Here is a 17375-nt window from a genome sequence, read left to right as displayed (position 1 = left end):
TCCTGACAGTGAAAACAATTAACCAGTGGAACAACCTGCCTCCAGAAGCAGTGAATGCTCCAACACTGGAAGTTTTTAAGAAGAGATTGGACAGCTATTTGTCCGAAATGGTATAGCAGAGGGTTGGACTAGATGACCTTCAAGATCCCTTCCAACTATTATTATTGTTGTTGTTGTTATTATTATGGATCATTGCAAAGTCAGCCAGATGTTCAGACTTGCCACCAGAAGCTGTGAATGCTCCAACACTGGAAGTTTTTAAGAAGAGACTGGATAGCCATTTGTCCAAAATGATATAGGGTTTCCTGCCTGAGCAGGGGCTTGGACTAGATGACCTCCAAGGTCCCTTCCAACTTTATTATTATTATTAATAACCATCTGTCTGAAATGTATAGGGTTTCCTGCCTGAGAAGAGGGTTGGACTAGATGACCTCCGAGGTCCCTTCCAACTCTCTTATTCTGGTAGCCCTCGACTTACAACCATTCATTTAAGGACTGTTCGAAGCTCCAGCCGCACTGAAAAAAGTGATTTACGACCGTTTTTGACACTTAATGGCTGCTGCAGCATCCTCCTGATCCCCAAATCAAAATTCGGACATTTGGCAAACGACCTCTATTTATGACGGCCACGGTATTATGTAATCCTCTTTTGCAAACTTCTGACGAGCAAAGTCAATGGAGACACCAGATTCACTTAACAAACTTGTTACTAGCCGAACGACTGCAGCGATTTGGTTAATTGGGGCAAGAAAGGGCGTAAAATGGGGCCAAACTCACTTAGCAACTGTCTCGCTTAGCAACGGAAATGTGGGGGCTCAGTTGTGGTCAGAAGTGGAGGACTACCTGTATTCTGTTAAATGTTGCCCACACCATTTTGCTCCTTTTGTCCCAACCACTTCTACCCCCAGGTCCTTTGGTGACCCAGTGTTGGGTCCGGTGACCTTTGCCCCAAGAGCTAGTGAAAGCTTTCATGAGCCTTGAATGTGTGGCTGTCATCCTTTAGCGTCTGTCCCCAGAGGGGACCTTATTCCATGCCACACAAGTTTCACCTGGTGTCTTCTTCTGATGTGCCAGCCTGCAGAGGTGGTGGGTACCCAAGCTAACCTGGCCTGGGTTTAGAGGCAAGACCTTTAAGCCAGAGGTCCCCAATCTTTGGGGCACCAGGGACCAGTTCCGTGGAGAGAGGTTTTTCCACGGATTGGACACTGCGTGGTTTTGTGTGCTGCCTGCATCCCGCGGATGGGGCTTTGCTTGTTTGTGTGGCATGCTGCGGCCCGGTACTGGTCCACGGACCAGGAGTTGGGGACCCCTGTTTTTAAGCCACCCTAAAAACTCATTTTACCATAGTGGAAAAATGGGAGGGAAAAGCAAAAGCGACTGAAATGTTGATATGCTAGGATGCATAATTTTTAAAATATCAAGGTCCCCCTGTCCCCCCCCCCACCTCACCGTAAAAACTGAAGAAAACAGAACCCAGGAGAAGACCTCTCCTGGAGCGGCAGATGGAAAGGGTTCAAACTGAAAGAGTGCTGGACGTGGGTGTGTGCCTTTTTTTCTCTCTCCTGTTGTGGCTGCTGTCACTGCTGCCATCTGCTGTCACCAGAGGCACGGACTGCACTGGACGTTGTAGGGGCTCTCTGTCCAGTTCTGGGCCAGCTCCACACAGGAAGGAAAACTCAGCTTAACGGCAGATGTGCAAACGGCTCCTCCTGCAAGCCGCGTCGTTCGTTTCCAGAGTGGGGTGCTTAGTTCGTTCCTCTCTGCATGCGTAAACCAAAATATGTTTTAGTTCTCAAAACTGGACAGAAGTTTTTATTTTGCTCACTGCTGGGTTTACTCAGTGTGCTAAACCAGTCGTTCTCAACCTTTTTAATGCTGCGACCCCCAACCAGTCGTAAGTCGAGGACTACTCAACCGGTCATAAGTCGAGGACTACTCAACTGGTGCAGCACCGTTTGCAGAATGGGACTTTTGGTGGGCTCAGCAGGGCAGAGACAGCCTGGATAATTCCTATTGGCTTTTGAAAGCCAATAGAATTAGACTCTATTCAAGAGAGTCTATTCTATTGGCTTTCAAAAGCCAATAGAATAAAAGGGAGTAGCACAGCTAAGGAAAAGGGGGAAAAAATGGTGGACTACGTTGTTTGGCGACCCCCGTAAAATGGTCGTTTGACCCCAAATGGGGTCCCGACCCACAGGTAGAGAACCACTGTGGTAAACTAATTAAACCGCGGTTTTCTGAATGCACCCAACTACCTGGGTTTGCAAAATAGAGGTAGTCCTCGACTTACAGTTGAGCACAAAATTTCCATTGCTAAGTGAGACAATTATTAAGTGAGCTTTGCCGCATTTTGTGGCTTTTCTTGTTCTGAAGTGAATCACTGCATTTGTTAAGTTAGTTACACGGTGGCTAAGCGAAGCTGGCTCCCCCTGTTGACTTTGCTTGATGGACGGTCGCGAAAGGGGGGACACTGCGACCGTCATAAATACGTGCCAGTTGCCAAGTGTGTGAATTTTGATCACGTGACCCTGGGGATTCTGCAGTGGTCGGAAGTGTGAAAAATGGCAATGCCACTTTTTTCAGTCACGTCGTAACTTCAAACGGTTGCTATACGAATGATTGTAAGTCGAGGATTGCCTGTGGTATAAAACAGCCTTGGTCACATTTGTCAATGATTTTTGGTGGAGGGGTGTGTATGTGTATCCTTGCGTTCCTTGGTCTTTTAGCAGTTTTCAATCAAGATTCATTCAACTACCGATCATGGGATGCTTTGGGACCAGCCACAGTGGTGGGCAATGGGACACACTATGCTGCAGTGGTTGACCTCTGACCTTAGTGGTCAGTCATCCTTCCTGTTCAGCATCTACATCAGGGGGTCCCAACCCGGGGTGGGGGTGCGAGACGATATTCCAGGGGGTGAAAACCTGGGTTTAGAAGTTTCAGAATTATAGTGTATATGCATAATTCGTTATTTCGAATTTTTGTAAGGGGTGCGGGAATATATTAGACGCGTTCTAGGGGTGCGGGATGTAGAAAAGGTCGGGAGCCGCTGATCTGCATGAAACCCCTGGGTTAAGTCCTCCATCAGTTTGGGGTTCAGTAACATCAGTATGTGGACAACGCCCAATTGTACATCTCGGGCTGCATGGGTGAAGGGGTCTGTGTGCTGGCCCAGGATCTGTGGTTTACTTTGGTCTGACTGTAGAATGGGACATTTTAGCTGAGTTTCGACCAGACCACGGGTAGGCAACCTTGGCTCTTTTATGACTGGTGGACTTCAACTCCCAGAATTCCTCAGCCAGCTGTGCAGGCTGAGGAATTCTGGGAGTTGAAGTCCACCAGTCATAAAAGAGCCAAGGTTGCCTACTCTGGACCAGACTCTGGCTGTGGTTGTGTCCCCTTAGTTGAGGGGCGTGATGGCTCAGTGGTTAAAGATGCTGAGCTTGTCAAAGCTGACAGCGCAAGTTCGAGACTCAAGCGCCGCACGACGGCGTGAGCTCCCGTTACTTGCCCCAGCTCCTGCCCATCTAGCAGTTGGAAAGCATGCGGATGTGAGTAGATAAATAGGTACCAGTTCGTTGGGAAGGTAATGGCATTCCCAGCGTATAGTCATGCTGGCCACATAACCATGGAAACTGTCTTCGAATGCTGGTTCCCTCGGCTAGGAAATGGAGATGAGCACCGGCTTGGACACAACTGGAAAGGGGAAATACCTTTTAACCTTAGTTCAAGGTTGGGGAACTATGGCCCTTTCGTGACTTGTGGACTTCAACTCCCAAAATTCCTGAGCCAGCCACAGGAATTTTTGTGAAGGAATGCTTTTGGGAAGTGAGGGGAACTGGGTGATAGCAGACCAAGCTCTCCAGCTCCGCGGCACCACAATTTGTGGGTTCGTCACTCCAGCAATGGGTGCGGGGAGGCCTTTGGTGGCTGGATGCAGTGGTCTTGTCCCTGCACTAGATTCCTCCATGGCCTTCCCCACCCTGAGATACCTCGTGTGTACTTAACAACCCGCACATTTGATTAGCGCAGTGGTTCTCAACCTTTTTAATGCCGCGACCCCTCAACCGGTCGTAAGTCGAGGACTACTCAATTGGTGCAGCACCGTTTGCAGAATGGGACTTTTGATGGGCTCAGCAGGGCAGAGACAGCCTGGACAATTCCTATTGGTTTTTGAAAGCCAATAGAATTAGACTCTATTCAAGAGAGTCTATTCTATTGGCTTTCAAAAGCCAATAGAATAAAAGGGAGTAGCACAGCTAAGGAAAAGGGGAAAAAATGGCGGACTGCATTGTTTGCTGACCCCCGTGAAATGGTCGTTCGACCCCAAATGGTGTCTCGACCCACAGGTTGAGAACCACTGGATTAGCAAATGTGTGGGCCAAAGCAGGGAGTGATTGCGTTAACGTTACGCCATTCACTCCTACGAATTCTCAGGTTATGAATGTAATTGGCAGCTCCATTACATTTGTAACTCGAGGACTACCTGTACTGTAGGCTAACTCACTGCTCATTCCAGGAGTTCGATCCTGACCAGCTGTTAGAATCCAATTATATTTCATCTCTAGTTATCGACTATGGAAAACCCCATTTCTGCCCTCTCTGGATTCTGTCATAGGATGAAGGGGAAGGGGGGTGAACAAAGGGGTTTTATGGCCCTCACTTCTTTCGGTACAACTTCAAAAGGGACTGAATGTGGAAACCACCAAAAGGACTAACCGTAACAAAGGGGCCATCAGCTTTCATCTACTCCCCTCTGAAGTCTCCCGCCAGCAGTGAGGAAAAAGGGGGTGGAAATGTAACGCCTGGGATTGTCACTGGAAGGATGGTGGGGTGGGGTGGGGTTGTTGGGAACCCCTTAAAACCTTGAACCATAGGGCTTGGCCCCCAAGCCCTGTCTAGAACGCCTGCAACCATTTTCTCTTAATAAAGATGCCGGTTGGAAGAAATATTCCAAGAGTTCTGTCTTCTTAAGCATCCTTCCAAGGTGGGTAAAATGAGGACCCAGATTGTTGGAGGGGGGGGCAATAGGCTGACTCCGTAAACAACTTAGAGAGGGCGGTAAAGCACTGTGAAGCGATATATAAGTCTAAATGCTATTGCTAAGTGAGGAAGGAAGGAAGGAAGGAAGGAAGGAAGGAAGGAAGGAAGGAAGGAAGGAAGGAAGGAAGGAAGGAAGGAAGGACCTGGTGGCACAGTGGTTAGAATGCAGTATTGCAGGCTGACTCTGCCCACTGCCAGGACCGGTTCAAGGTTGACTCTGCCTTCCATCCTTCCGAGGTTGGTAAAATGAGGACCCAGATTGTTGGGGGCAATAGACTGACTCTGTAAACTGCTTAAAGAGGGCTGTAAAGCACTGTGATGTGGTATATAAGTGCTATTTTCACTGCTGGTCTTGTACGTGGTTGCAGGCCTCCTTCAAAACGGGTGTGAAGCTGTGGCCAGCATTGCATGGGCTGATCTTGGGTACCAGTTACACCCTTTTCTTGACCGAGAAACACTCTAGGTCAGCGGTTCTCAACCTGTGGGTCGGGACCCCATTTGGGGTCGAACAACCATTTCACGGGGGTCACCAAACAACGCAGTCCGCCATTTTTTCCCCCTTTTCCTTAGCTGTGCTACTCCCTTTTATTCTATTGGCTTTTGAAAGCCAATAGAATAGACTCTCTTGAATATAGTCTAATTCTATTGGCTTTCAAAAGCCAATAGGAATTGTCCAGGCTGTCTCTGCCCTGCTGAGCCCGCCAAAAGTCCCATTCTGCAAACGGTGCTGCACCAGTTGAGTAGTCCTCGACTTACGACTGGTTGGGGGTCGCGGCATTAAAAAGGTTGAAAACCACTGCTCTAGGTAATCACTGATGCCCAGGTCACTTCATGATTGAATTATTGGAATGTGTTTTACATGGGGCTGCCCTTGAGGACAATCCAGAAACTACAGCTGGTTCAAAATTCAGTAGCGTGGGCAGTAAACACATTCGTGGCAGATTGTGGACCAGGGCCGGCCTGTGGACCAGGGGCTGGGGATCCCTGCTCTGTAAAACTCTTTGTGACATAGTGCCTGATTGTTTGAGAGGCTGCCAGCCTTCATTTTTTTTTCTGTCCATCTGGAGTCTACAAGGAGAATATTGTCTTGAGTTCTTCAACAGAGGAAATAACTTTTCTGGTACATTAGCTTGAGCTGAATGCAAGTTTTTGGTTTACTTCCTGAATACTTCCATGTGTTTTTCTTGGAAAGAAGACAGAAGAGATGTGCTGTTGTCTTTTTCCATTTCCCAGCTTAGAGCCCAAATCTCTGATTCTTCTTGGCGGTTTCCCATTCAAACGCAAGCCACAATTTAGCTTTTGAGCCCCCTTAACCTTAGCAAAATCTTGCTATCTGTTGAGACGAGATTAGGCTTGGATATGACTAACCTAGTTATAATCCCGCTTTACTCAAGGTTGGGTTTGCTCACATCACCCTCTGAGTCAGCCTGATACATGTCACAGTTACTTTTTCGAGGAGACATCCATATGAATGAAAAACTCATTGTTGAAAACATTCACGGTTCAAGTTACCGATAGAAAAAAACCTTTGCACTCAGTCTTTCTATCTATTTGTAGGTCTTTGTATTTTGTTGTTGTTGTTGTTGTTGTTGTTGTTATTATCATCCCCATGGTCCTGCAATCAAAATTCAGAAACTTGGCAACTGGCTCATATTTATGACGGTGTGTTGCGTTGTCTCAGGGTCATGACAAGCAACGTCAAAGGGGAAGCCAAGTTCTCTTAACTAACTTAACAACTTCAGTGACTCACTGAACAACTGTGACAAGAAAGGTTTGCACAATTGGGCAGAACTCACTTTAACAGATGTCTCACTTAGCAGCGGAAAGTTTGGGCTCAGTTGTGGTCATACGTCGAGGAGCGCCTGCCTAAAAGTGTAAAAGCATATGTTCCAGGAAATAGATCATTAAATTGCTTTCAGTGATATAATCAAGGATTTTTCTTGATTCAAGCCTGGCTCCCTTCATCTTTCAGCCACACAATCCTCAGTTAACCTCTCTTGATGTCTAGCTGGATTATAAGGTATATACTGTACTTAAGCAGAAAAGTGTGACTGGCAGTTTTTCGTGTGATACAAAAGGCAATACAGGTTGAAGAATCGGATCAATGGTGTTTGATCGGTTAGGAGCCTGATAACACCTTTTCCAACAATCACATTTTATTTAAAAGGGATAATCTTTTGTGATTTACTCTGATTTTGAAGGCCTTGGCAAGGGGCAGTGCCTAGCTAACATTGACCAATTTGTTTAATTATAATGAAGGCCCAACTTTCCTCCATAGGCATTACAGCCAGTGTTTTTATTGGGATTCGATTATATGGCACCTTGGGTGTGTATTTGATTATTTTAATTGTATTTTGCTTTATTTATGGGGAATGAACACACACAGACAAACACGAGAAACATTTGTATATGTGGTTTGTCAGTTGCTAGAGTGACATATTCAAGATGCACAGGACTATACATTTTCTAGCAATAGCAGTAGCACTTAGACTTCTATACCGCTTCATAGTGCTTTACAGCCCTCCTTGAGTGGTTTACAGAGTGAGCCTATTGCCCCCAACAATCTGGGTCCTCATTTTACCGACCTCAGAAGGATGTAAGGCTGAGTCAACCTTGAGCTGGTCAGGATCGAACTCCTGGCAGTGGGCAGTTAACCTGTAATACTGCATTCTAACCACTGCGCCACCAGGGCTCCTAATGCAACATTGGATCAGCTATAGCTGATCGAACTCCTGGAGTGAGCAGTGTCTTAGCCTGCAATACTGCATTCTAACCACTGCGCCACTAGGGCTCTAATTCTAATTAAATAAATACTTGGATAGGAGATCAATTGACAGATTGATAGGAGATCAATTGACAGATTGATCAGGAAAGTTTAAAAAAGAAATCTGGAAGGTAATGGCAAATTACTTTTCCATTGTTGCCAAGAAAATTACTGTACATGCATCAAACTGAACATACAAATTCTGTATCTTTAAATTTTAAATAAAATCTAAATTAGGATTTTTTTCCTGGTTTGCCCATATTGTTCTTAGGGATTCATGGATTATTATTATTATTATTATTTTTTGCACATGGCATTTGCAAAGGCAAAAAGGTCCCTTGGTCAAAAAATAACACCTTCCTGGTTTATAGATGCTGAACTCAACTTTTATCATTTCTTGAAATAGAAATAAAATAGAATACCTTATTTGACCAAGCGTGATTAGACACATGAGGAATTTGTTTCTGGTGCAGAAGCTCTCTGTACATGCAAAGCAACAGAGTAATAACAATTATAATAATGATATCAATAAGGGGATAGTAAAGAAGACAAGGGAACTGTGTACAACTTACTAAGAAATCTATAATTTGCTAATCAAACAAACTCTTTTGGTTTTGTGTATGTGCTTTCAAGCATAGAATCAAGATCACACGAAGTACTAGTACCACTTTATAAAGCCCTAGTGAGGCTACACCTGGAATACTGCAGCCAATTTTGGTCACCATATCACAAAAAAGATGTTGAGAGTTTGGAACAAAAACTCAGAGAAGAGCTACTAAGATGATCAAAGGCCTGGAGACTAAAACATACAAAGAACGGCTGCAGGACTTGGGTTTGGCTAGTCCAGGGATAAGCAACCTTGGCTCTTTTATGACTCGTGGACTTCAACTCCCAGAATTCCTGAGCCAGCCATGCTGAGGAGAAATGGAGAGTTTCCAAGCTGAGCCATGCTGGCTCAGGAATTCTGGGAGTTGAAGTCCATGAGTCATAAAAGAGCCAAGGTTGCCTACCCCTGGGCTAGTCTAAAGAAAAGAAGAACTAGGAGAGACATAATAGTGTTCCAGTATCTGAGGGGCTGCCATAAGGCAGAGGGGGTCACATTGTTCACCACAGCACCAGATGGGAGGATGAGAAAAAATGGTTGGAAACTAATCAAAGAGAAAAGCAACCTGGAATTAAGGAGAAACTTCCTGACAGTGAGGATAATCAACCAGTGGAACAGCTTTGCCTTCAGAAATTGTGGGCGCTCCGTCACTGGAGATTTTTAAGAAGAGACTGGACAGTCACCTATCTGAGACGGTATAGGCTTTCCTACTTGAGCAGGGGGCTGGACTAGAAGACCTCCAAGGTCCCTTCCAGCTCTATTCTATTCTATGTTGGTTTTAGACTCCTAGACTAATTCCTGCAGTTTTCTTGGCAAGGTGAGACAGAGTAGTTTGTTACCGGACTTGTTTTTTTTTTTGCAATTCTTCACCTGTTGTATTTATTATGGATAATGGATATTTTTGTTTGATCTTCCCTAGGCCTACAGAAAATGACGGAATACAAGCTTGTCGTCGTTGGGGCTGGTGGTGTGGGCAAGAGCGCGTTGACAATTCAGCTCATTCAGAACCATTTTGTAGATGAATACGATCCTACAATAGAGGTAAATAAGATCCTGTCAACAATTGTGTCTATTTGGAAACCACTTCTGGACTTTTTGCTGTCTGCTTGGAAACCATTTCTGGACTTTCTGCCTGGGGTGGAAAAAAAAATTGAAGCTTTGATTTTGGGTTTTGCTGATTAAATAGGTTTGTTGTTATAAAAATGGCTGGTATATTGTACAGGTAGTCCTCAACTTCAATACTTCATTTAGTGACCATTCATAATTACAACGGCACTGGAAAAAGTGGCTTATGACTGTTTGTCACACGACTGGCACCATTCCCATGGTCACATGATCAAAATTCAGATACTTGGCAACCGACTCATGTTTACGACGGTTGCTGTGTCCCGAGATCTCACCTTTTGTGACTTTCTGACAAGCAAAGTCAGTAAGGAAGCCAGATTCACTTAACAGCTATATTACTAACTTAAGAACTGCAGTGATTCACTTAACAACTGTGGTAAGTAAAGTCATAAAATGGAGCAAAACTCACTTAACAAATGTCTCACTTAGCAACAGGAATCTTGGGCTTAACTGTGGCTGTAAGTCCAGAACTGTATCGTGCAAAAGTAAAAAATTGAGGCTTTATGCTATTACCTTATTCTACTGCATTACAAAATGCTTCCACCCCCATTTTCCTTTACACTTTTTCCCCTCTCCCTTTTTTCCTTCCTTACTTTGCAACGGTTTTCATTTTTGTTTGCATTTTATATTTTGATAAACTAATTAAAAAACTGAATTATAAAGCGCTGTGTGGTGGTAGTAGATCTAGAAATGGTAGCTGATAATTGTTATGTTTCAAGTATGGAGACATGCAGATATCAAAACTCTGCTAAGAGGTTGCAGAGACTTTATGGACTAAAGCAGGGGTCCCCAACCCTCAGTCCGTAGACCGGCACCGGTCCACAGCATCACAGAAACAGGTCCACGCAAACAAGCATCCGCGGGATGCAGGCAGCACGCGAAACCACGCCCCTTCGGAACAGGTCCCTAGTGCCCCAAAGATTGGGGTCCACTGGACTAAAGTCAATCAGCGATAAATTCCAAGCGGTTGTGAGATTGTTTTAGTCCAGGGGTCTTCAAACTTGGCCCTTTTATGACTTGTGGACTTCAACTCCCAGAATTCCCGAGCCAGCATGGCTCAGCATAGAAACCTCTCCCTTTCACCTCAGCATGGCTGGCTCAGGAATTCTGGGAAGTGAAGTCCACGAGTCATAAAAGAGCCAAGGTTGCCTATCCCTGCTCTAAACAGTCATTAAACGATCGGCCTATAAGTCAAGGACTATATTCTCTCCATTCTTTCTTTCACTTCAAACTGGTATGTCTTTGCATAATAAATAGAAGTTGCAGAAAACTTTTGCTGGGCTGTAAAGTCAGACCCACCTAGTCACAGTAACCGGGTCCAAGAGTTCAGACTACCTCTTTCGTTAACCTTAATTGCTAGTTTGGTATAGATCCCCTGAGAACGTGGCAGTTGCCCAGTTGGCTCTCACAGTTTACAACAAACCACAAAACCTATCCCACATTTTGAAAACACAAGTTATCATTGTGGTATTGTAAAATCTCTCGCGTCCATCAGCTGATTCGGTGAGGAATTCCACTGCAGCTCCAAGTTTGTTCCAAGGTCTTTTTTATATGTTTGCCTTGTGACAAAAAAACTTCCCAAAACTTAGAACTGTTGACTATCTGGTATTAGAAATTTCCAAATTCCAAAGAGCTGCTTAGCTGGAAGTTGGCACAATGCGATCTTCTTGATCATTTAACCATCACATGATGTTCAACGAGATCTTTGACTTGGCGTAACCTGGTGAGATAGGTAGCAAACCAGTCAAATAAATGAATAAACGGGTCTGTTTTAGGTAGCAAGAAAAAGAACTAAAATAATGATGCATGCTTATAACATCTTACTTTGTAAGACCCCGACAATCCATAGGGGTTCAGCAGCGAATAATAATAATACAGGTAGTCCTCGATTTGCAGCCATTTGTTTAGTGATGGTTTGAAGATACAACGGCACTGGAAAAAAGTGATTTATGACGGCTTTTCATCCTTACAACCGTTGCGGGATCCCCCTGGTCACGTGATCAAAATTCAGATGCTCGGCAACTGGCATGTACTTATGACGGTTGCAGTGTCCTGGGGTCCTGTGATCCCCTTTTGCAAGCTTCTGACAATGGGGAAGCTGGATTCATTTAACAGCAGTGTTACTAGCTTAAGAACTGCAGTGATTCACTTTCAACAGCTGTCGCAAAACAGGTAGTAAAATGGGGCAAAACTCGCTTAACTGTTTCACTTAGCAGTTCTCACGTCGGGGAACTACCTGCATAAAGTGGACACTGCAACTGTCAACTTTTTTTTTAGTGCCGTTGTCACTTTGAACGGTCACTGAATGATGGGCTGTTAAGTCCAGGACTATCTGTACATGGTGGAAAAGGAGGAAATATCTTTTGATCGACAGGAGATTGATCACTACCCAAGCGCTCATTCCCCCTCCCGTTCAGACTTATTTCCTTATCCCAACTATGGAGGGGGGGCAAACCATTGGCACGTTGTCAGTTTGTTGGCTTTTGACAACAAAGTCCTTGCAAATGCTGAATTGGATGGTCCTACTCAACAGCATCTTCGCCGCTGATGCTTCTTCGACGCACAGCAGCTTGTATGTATTTTTCTGCCTCTTTATTTTCCCTTCTTAAATTATCCTTGCTTGGTCTGCCCGGCTGCCGTTTCCCCCCTTTGGTGTGGTTGCGAACGTCACACATTTTTAGGAGGCATTTTCTAAATGAAGGCAATGAGGTCACTCACGACCGGGAAACACACACAGAATTCTCGTAGGTGTGTCACGAGTAAGAAGGCTTGGGAAGCTTGGGGGGGGCGGAGAGGGGGCCCTTGCGGCCTGTTTGCATTTTATATAATCACTGCTCTGTTCCAGTTATGTAAGCGAAAGGCTTTTTGGGCGAAGAAAAGACCCATTTTAAAAACTGCCTCTTACAGCTTGGGAGGCAGCAGTGGGGAAACCAATGAACAGAGGACCATCAAGGTGGCAAGGATTTGAAATTTAAACATAGGTTAAGGAAATGAACTGCCTGGAGGAAATGGTCTAACGACGCTTAGCCGAACTTTGTGCAAAGAAAATTAAATTAGATCCGACATGGGTGCCCTGTTTTTTTTCCAGCCTCGTGCCTAAGGAGGCGCATAACAGCAGCTTCAGGATCATATTTCTCTGCAAAGTGATTCTTTTCCTTCCTACCTGACCCATTTTTTTTCTCTCTCTCTGTGTGTGTGTGTGTATTGACAGGCTCAGAAGTAGGGTCCAATTACGTGCTTTCCAACAGCGAGCAAAGTGTGTGGTTTGTGGTAGTGCACAAATTGGGCAAAGTTGTTAAAATGCGTGCGTGAACTTTCCCAGCTTTCACCTGTTCTGGACTTACAACCATTTGTATAGTGATCATTCAAATTTACAAGGGCACTGAAAAAAGTGCCTGATGTCTGGTTTTCACACTTAAGACCAGGGGGTCTTCAAACTTGCCCTTTTATGACTTGTGGACTTCAACTCTCAGAAGTCCTCAGCCAGCCATGCTGAGGGGAAAGGGAGAGGTTTCCATGCTTAGCCATGCTGGCTCAGGAATTCTGGGAGTTGAAGTCCACAAGTCATAAAAGGGCCAAGTTTGAAGACTCCTGGTCTGGATCCAAGCCTGCAGTTTCATCAAAATGGCCAACTGAGGAATTCTGGGAGTTGAAGTCCACAAGTCATAAAAGGGCCAAGTTTGAAGATCTCTGCTTATGACCGTTGCAGTATCCTTGTGGTCATGTGATCCAAATTCAGATGCTTAGAATCTGTCATGTACTTATGACGGTTGCACCATCCCTGGTTGTATGATACCGTTTGAAAGCTTCCCAGTGGGCTCCCAACAAGCAAAATCAATGGGAGAATCCAGATTTCCTTAATGACCGCATGCTTCTCCTTAATACTGCAGTGATTCAGTTAACAACTGTGGCAAGAAAGGTCGTAAAATGGGCCAAAACACACCTAACAACTGTCTTGCTTCGCAGCAGAAATTTGGGCCTCAATGTGGTCCTCGACGTACGATTACAATTGAGCGCAACATTTCTGTTGTTAAGTGAGACATTTGCTAAGTGAGTTTTGCCCCCTTTTTACAACCTTTCTGGCCACCGCTGTTAAGTGAATCACTGTAGTTGATAAGTTAGTAACCTGGTTGTGTTAAGTGAATCCGGCTTCCCCATTGACTTTGCTGGTCAGGAGGTTGCAAAAAAGTGGATTACATGACCTCAGGATGTCTCACTTAACAACAGAAATGTTGGGCTCCATTGTGGTTGTATGTTGAGGATTATCTGTATTGAGGGATCTTTGATGCGTTGATGCCTCTGAGTCTCGTTTTCTTGCAGATGTATCAGTGCTGATATGTGATCAGTGAGCCCTGATGATATTACCTAGTTTTGAGTAATGAAACATCATCATCATCATCATCATCATCATCATCATCATCATCATAATAAAGTTCGAAGGGACCTTGGAGGTCATTTAGTCCAACCCCCTGCTCAGGCAGGAAACCCTATACCAGGGGTAGGCAACCTTGGCTCTTTTATGACTCGTGGACTTCAACTCCCAGAATTCCTGAGCCAGCATGGCTCAGCTTGGAAACCTCTCCCTTTCCCCTCAGCATGGCTGGCTCAGGAATTCTGGGAGTTGAAGTCCACGAGTCATAAAAGAGCCAAGGTTATATTCCTAGAAATGAAGCAGCAGTCAATAATTCATGCTTTCTGATGATATATAGCCATATGCAGTACTATCGCAGAATCTGATCTATAGCAGGTGGCAATACGTGACTGGAGTTTATCATCATTTAATTTAATACAATCTGACAGTTGACTCCAAGCTGAGAGTATTTTGTAACTCTTGACATGTAATAGACAATAGCTGACAGCTGACACGCAGCTGCATCCGGAATTTTAGGTGGAGGTTCAGCCCTGGCTGGATAAAATTTAATAAGAGCTAGGCCAGGGGTAGGCAATCTTGGCTCGTGGACTTCAACTCCCAGAATTCCTGAGCCAGCCATGTTGAGGGGAAAGGGAGAGGTTTCCATGCTTAGCCATGCTGACTTAGGAATTCTGGGAATTGAAGTCCACGAGTCATAAAAGAGCCAAGGTTGACTAGCCCTGGTCTAAAGGGATCTCTTTTGAGAATTCTTGTGCCATTCCCATTTATTCAGTCAGAGCCGCCCATATATGCTATACCTGTTGTGTAGCCAACACTGGGGTCCCCAGTGTAGGGCTTTTAGTATGCCCTTAAAGCTGCGAAGCTTCCTGATCCATCTGATTCTCTTTATTTTCTAAAGATTGGTTGAATTAAAAAACCAAACAGAATTCCTGAGCCAGCATGGCTCAGCTTGGAAACTCTCCCTTTCAACTCAGCGTGGCTGGCTCAGGAATTCTGGGAGTTGAAATCCACGAGTCATAAAAGAGGCAAGGTTGCCTACCCCTGCCCTATACCATTTCAGACAAATGGCTGTCCAATCTCTTCTTAAAAACTTCCAGTGTCTTCAGGAAAACAGCCAAGCTCAGAGAGCCTCAAGGATCCTTCATTTCAATTCTGGGCTACAAATATTCTCCTTTATGGATGACATTTTCCCCCCTTCTTCCTTTTTCTCAGGATTCCTACAGGAAGCAAGTGGTCATTGATGGCGAAACCTGCCTCTTGGATATTCTGGACACAGCTGGCCAGGAAGAATACAGTGCAATGCGCGACCAGTACATGAGAACGGGCGAGGGCTTTTTGTGTGTATTTGCCATAAACAACACCAAATCGTTCGAAGATATTCATCATTACAGGTAAGCTTTATTCAATGAATGGATTATATTTGGTACCTCTCTGGCTCTGCAGGAAAAATATAGAATAACAGAGTTGGAAGGGACCTTGGAGGTCATCTAGTCCAACCCCCTGCTCAGGCAGGAAACCCTATACCATTTCAGACAAAATGGCTGTCCAGTCTCTTCTTGAAAACCTCCAGTGATGGAACACTCGCAACTTCCGGAGGCAAGCCCTTCCACTGATTTATTGTTCTCACTGTCAGGAATTTTTTCCTTAATTCTAGATTCTGTCCGATAAGCTTCCCTGCATTACTTTCTGTCCTGCCTTCAGAAGGAGATGATGGGACTTGGAGTGACTTTCGCTAGAGACTGGTTTCTGCAGGTAGCACAGGGGTAGGCAACCTTGGCTCTTTTATGACTCATGGACTTCAACTCCCAGAATTCCTGAGCCAGCATGGCTCAGCATGGAAACCTTTCCCTTTCCCCTCAGCATGGCTGGCTCAGGAATTCTGGGAGTTGAAGTCAACGAGTCATAAAAGAGCCAAGGTTGCCTACCCCTGCCCTATATCAGGGCTCCTCAACCTTGGCTAATTTAAGACTCGTGGACTTCAACTCCCAGAATTCCTGAGCCAGCATGGCTTAGCTTGGAAACCTCTCCCTTTCCCCTCAGCATGGCTGGCTCAGGAATTCTGGGAGTTGAAGTCCACGAGTCATAAAAGAGCCAAGGTGGCCTACCCCTGAGGTAGCACAATGAAATAGACCTTCCCCATCCTGAGATGGGGAGGGGAGGGGAGAGAATGACTGAACCCCTTTAGGCTGTCAGCAGGAAATGCCTTATATTTTTTTCCCTTTAACGATTCCCCTTTTTAACTGTCCTCCATACTTTGCATCCAAGTTTAAAATGTAGTGCATCAGGAATAGAAGTTCCTGATGGCATTTTTCTACTTGAAGGGAAAAGGGGTTTTTCCCTCCCACCCCACCCCCCACCTTTTAATTTACGATATCTTCCAAAGTGGCGTTCCCAATCTTTGTTCTGAAGAGGTATGATCCATTCTGTGGGCTCGAAGCACGGCTAATTGGGAACATATACGTACTCCTCGACTTATGAGCACAGTTGGGGGCCTAAATCTCTGTCGCTAAGCAAGGCATTTGTTAAGTGAGTTTTGCCCCCATTTCATGCCCTTTTTCTTGCCAGGATTGTTGTTAAGTGAAGCTGGCTTCCTCCATTGACCTTGCTTGTCAGAAAATCGCAAAAGGGGATCACGTGACCCCGGGACACAGCAACTGTCATAAATCTGAGCCCGTCCATATTTTGATCACGTGACCATGGGGAGATGCTGCAAAAGTCGTAAGCATGATAAATAGTCATAAGTCACTTTTTCAGTGCCTTTATAACTTCAAACGGTCGCTAAATGAACTGTTTTAAGTTGAGGACTACTTGTAAAGGCCCCAACTCCCCCACCCGCCCACCCAGGAAGCATTTTGAGTTCTCTGTGGGATCTATGTGAAGCTTTTGAGGCCTTCCTGAAGCTTTGAGACTTCAAGATAAATTTTTCGGCTTCCCCAAAGGCAAATTGTTCTGACTTACCCCACAACAATAGCCCTGACACGTTCCCAGGCCTGTAATTTTCCTTGGACTCAAAGTATATAATTGGGGAACGACATGAACAAGCTGATGAAAGAACGACAATTATGTCGCCTTCTCATTATCTCTCTGAATGGATTTCCATAGCTCATGAATCCCTGAGAATGCTCAGTTCTAGAGTCTGAATAAAAATAACCTGAAAGGTGTTTTTTGACAGGACAATTAAAGAGAGGTGAATAGCAATCACATAAGCCATTCTCTAAGGCTTGGTAATGTTCCCCAGTACACAAAAAAATCACAAAAAAGCCAACACAGTGCTGGGCTGCATTAACAGAGGGATAGAATCAAGATCACGTGAAATATTAACACCACTTTACAATGCCTTGGTAAGGCCACACTTGGAATACTGCATCCAGTTTTGGTCACCACGATGTAAAAAAGATGCTGAGACTCTAGAAAGAGTGCAGAGAAGAGCAACAAAGATGATTAGGGGACTGGAGGTTAAAACATAT

At 44.9% G+C, this 17375-nt stretch overlaps 1 protein-coding gene across 3 annotated transcripts in view; it reads left to right on the top strand.

The window, feature by feature from the left end:
* KRAS (KRAS proto-oncogene, GTPase) overlaps nt 1-17375 on the top strand; it is a 37083-nt gene that overhangs the window by 700 nt on the left and 19008 nt on the right. For all 3 annotated transcript variants that reach the window (XM_039347393.1, XM_039347394.1, XM_039347391.1), the window contains exons 2-3: nt 9331-9452; nt 15121-15299. In XM_039347393.1, coding sequence (XP_039203327.1) covers nt 9342-9452; nt 15121-15299 — 290 coding nt within the window. In that variant the 5' untranslated portion in view covers nt 9331-9341. The remainder of the gene's footprint in view (nt 1-9330; nt 9453-15120; nt 15300-17375) is intronic.

Source organism: Crotalus tigris, unplaced genomic scaffold (assembly GCF_016545835.1).
Source record: "Crotalus tigris isolate CLP2741 ecotype Arizona unplaced genomic scaffold, ASM1654583v1 scf7180000018068.1947079, whole genome shotgun sequence".
Classification (NCBI taxonomy): Eukaryota; Metazoa; Chordata; class Lepidosauria; order Squamata; family Viperidae; genus Crotalus; species Crotalus tigris.
Note: the sequence above shows the minus strand (reverse complement) of the source record. Positions and strands in the feature narration are given on the sequence as shown.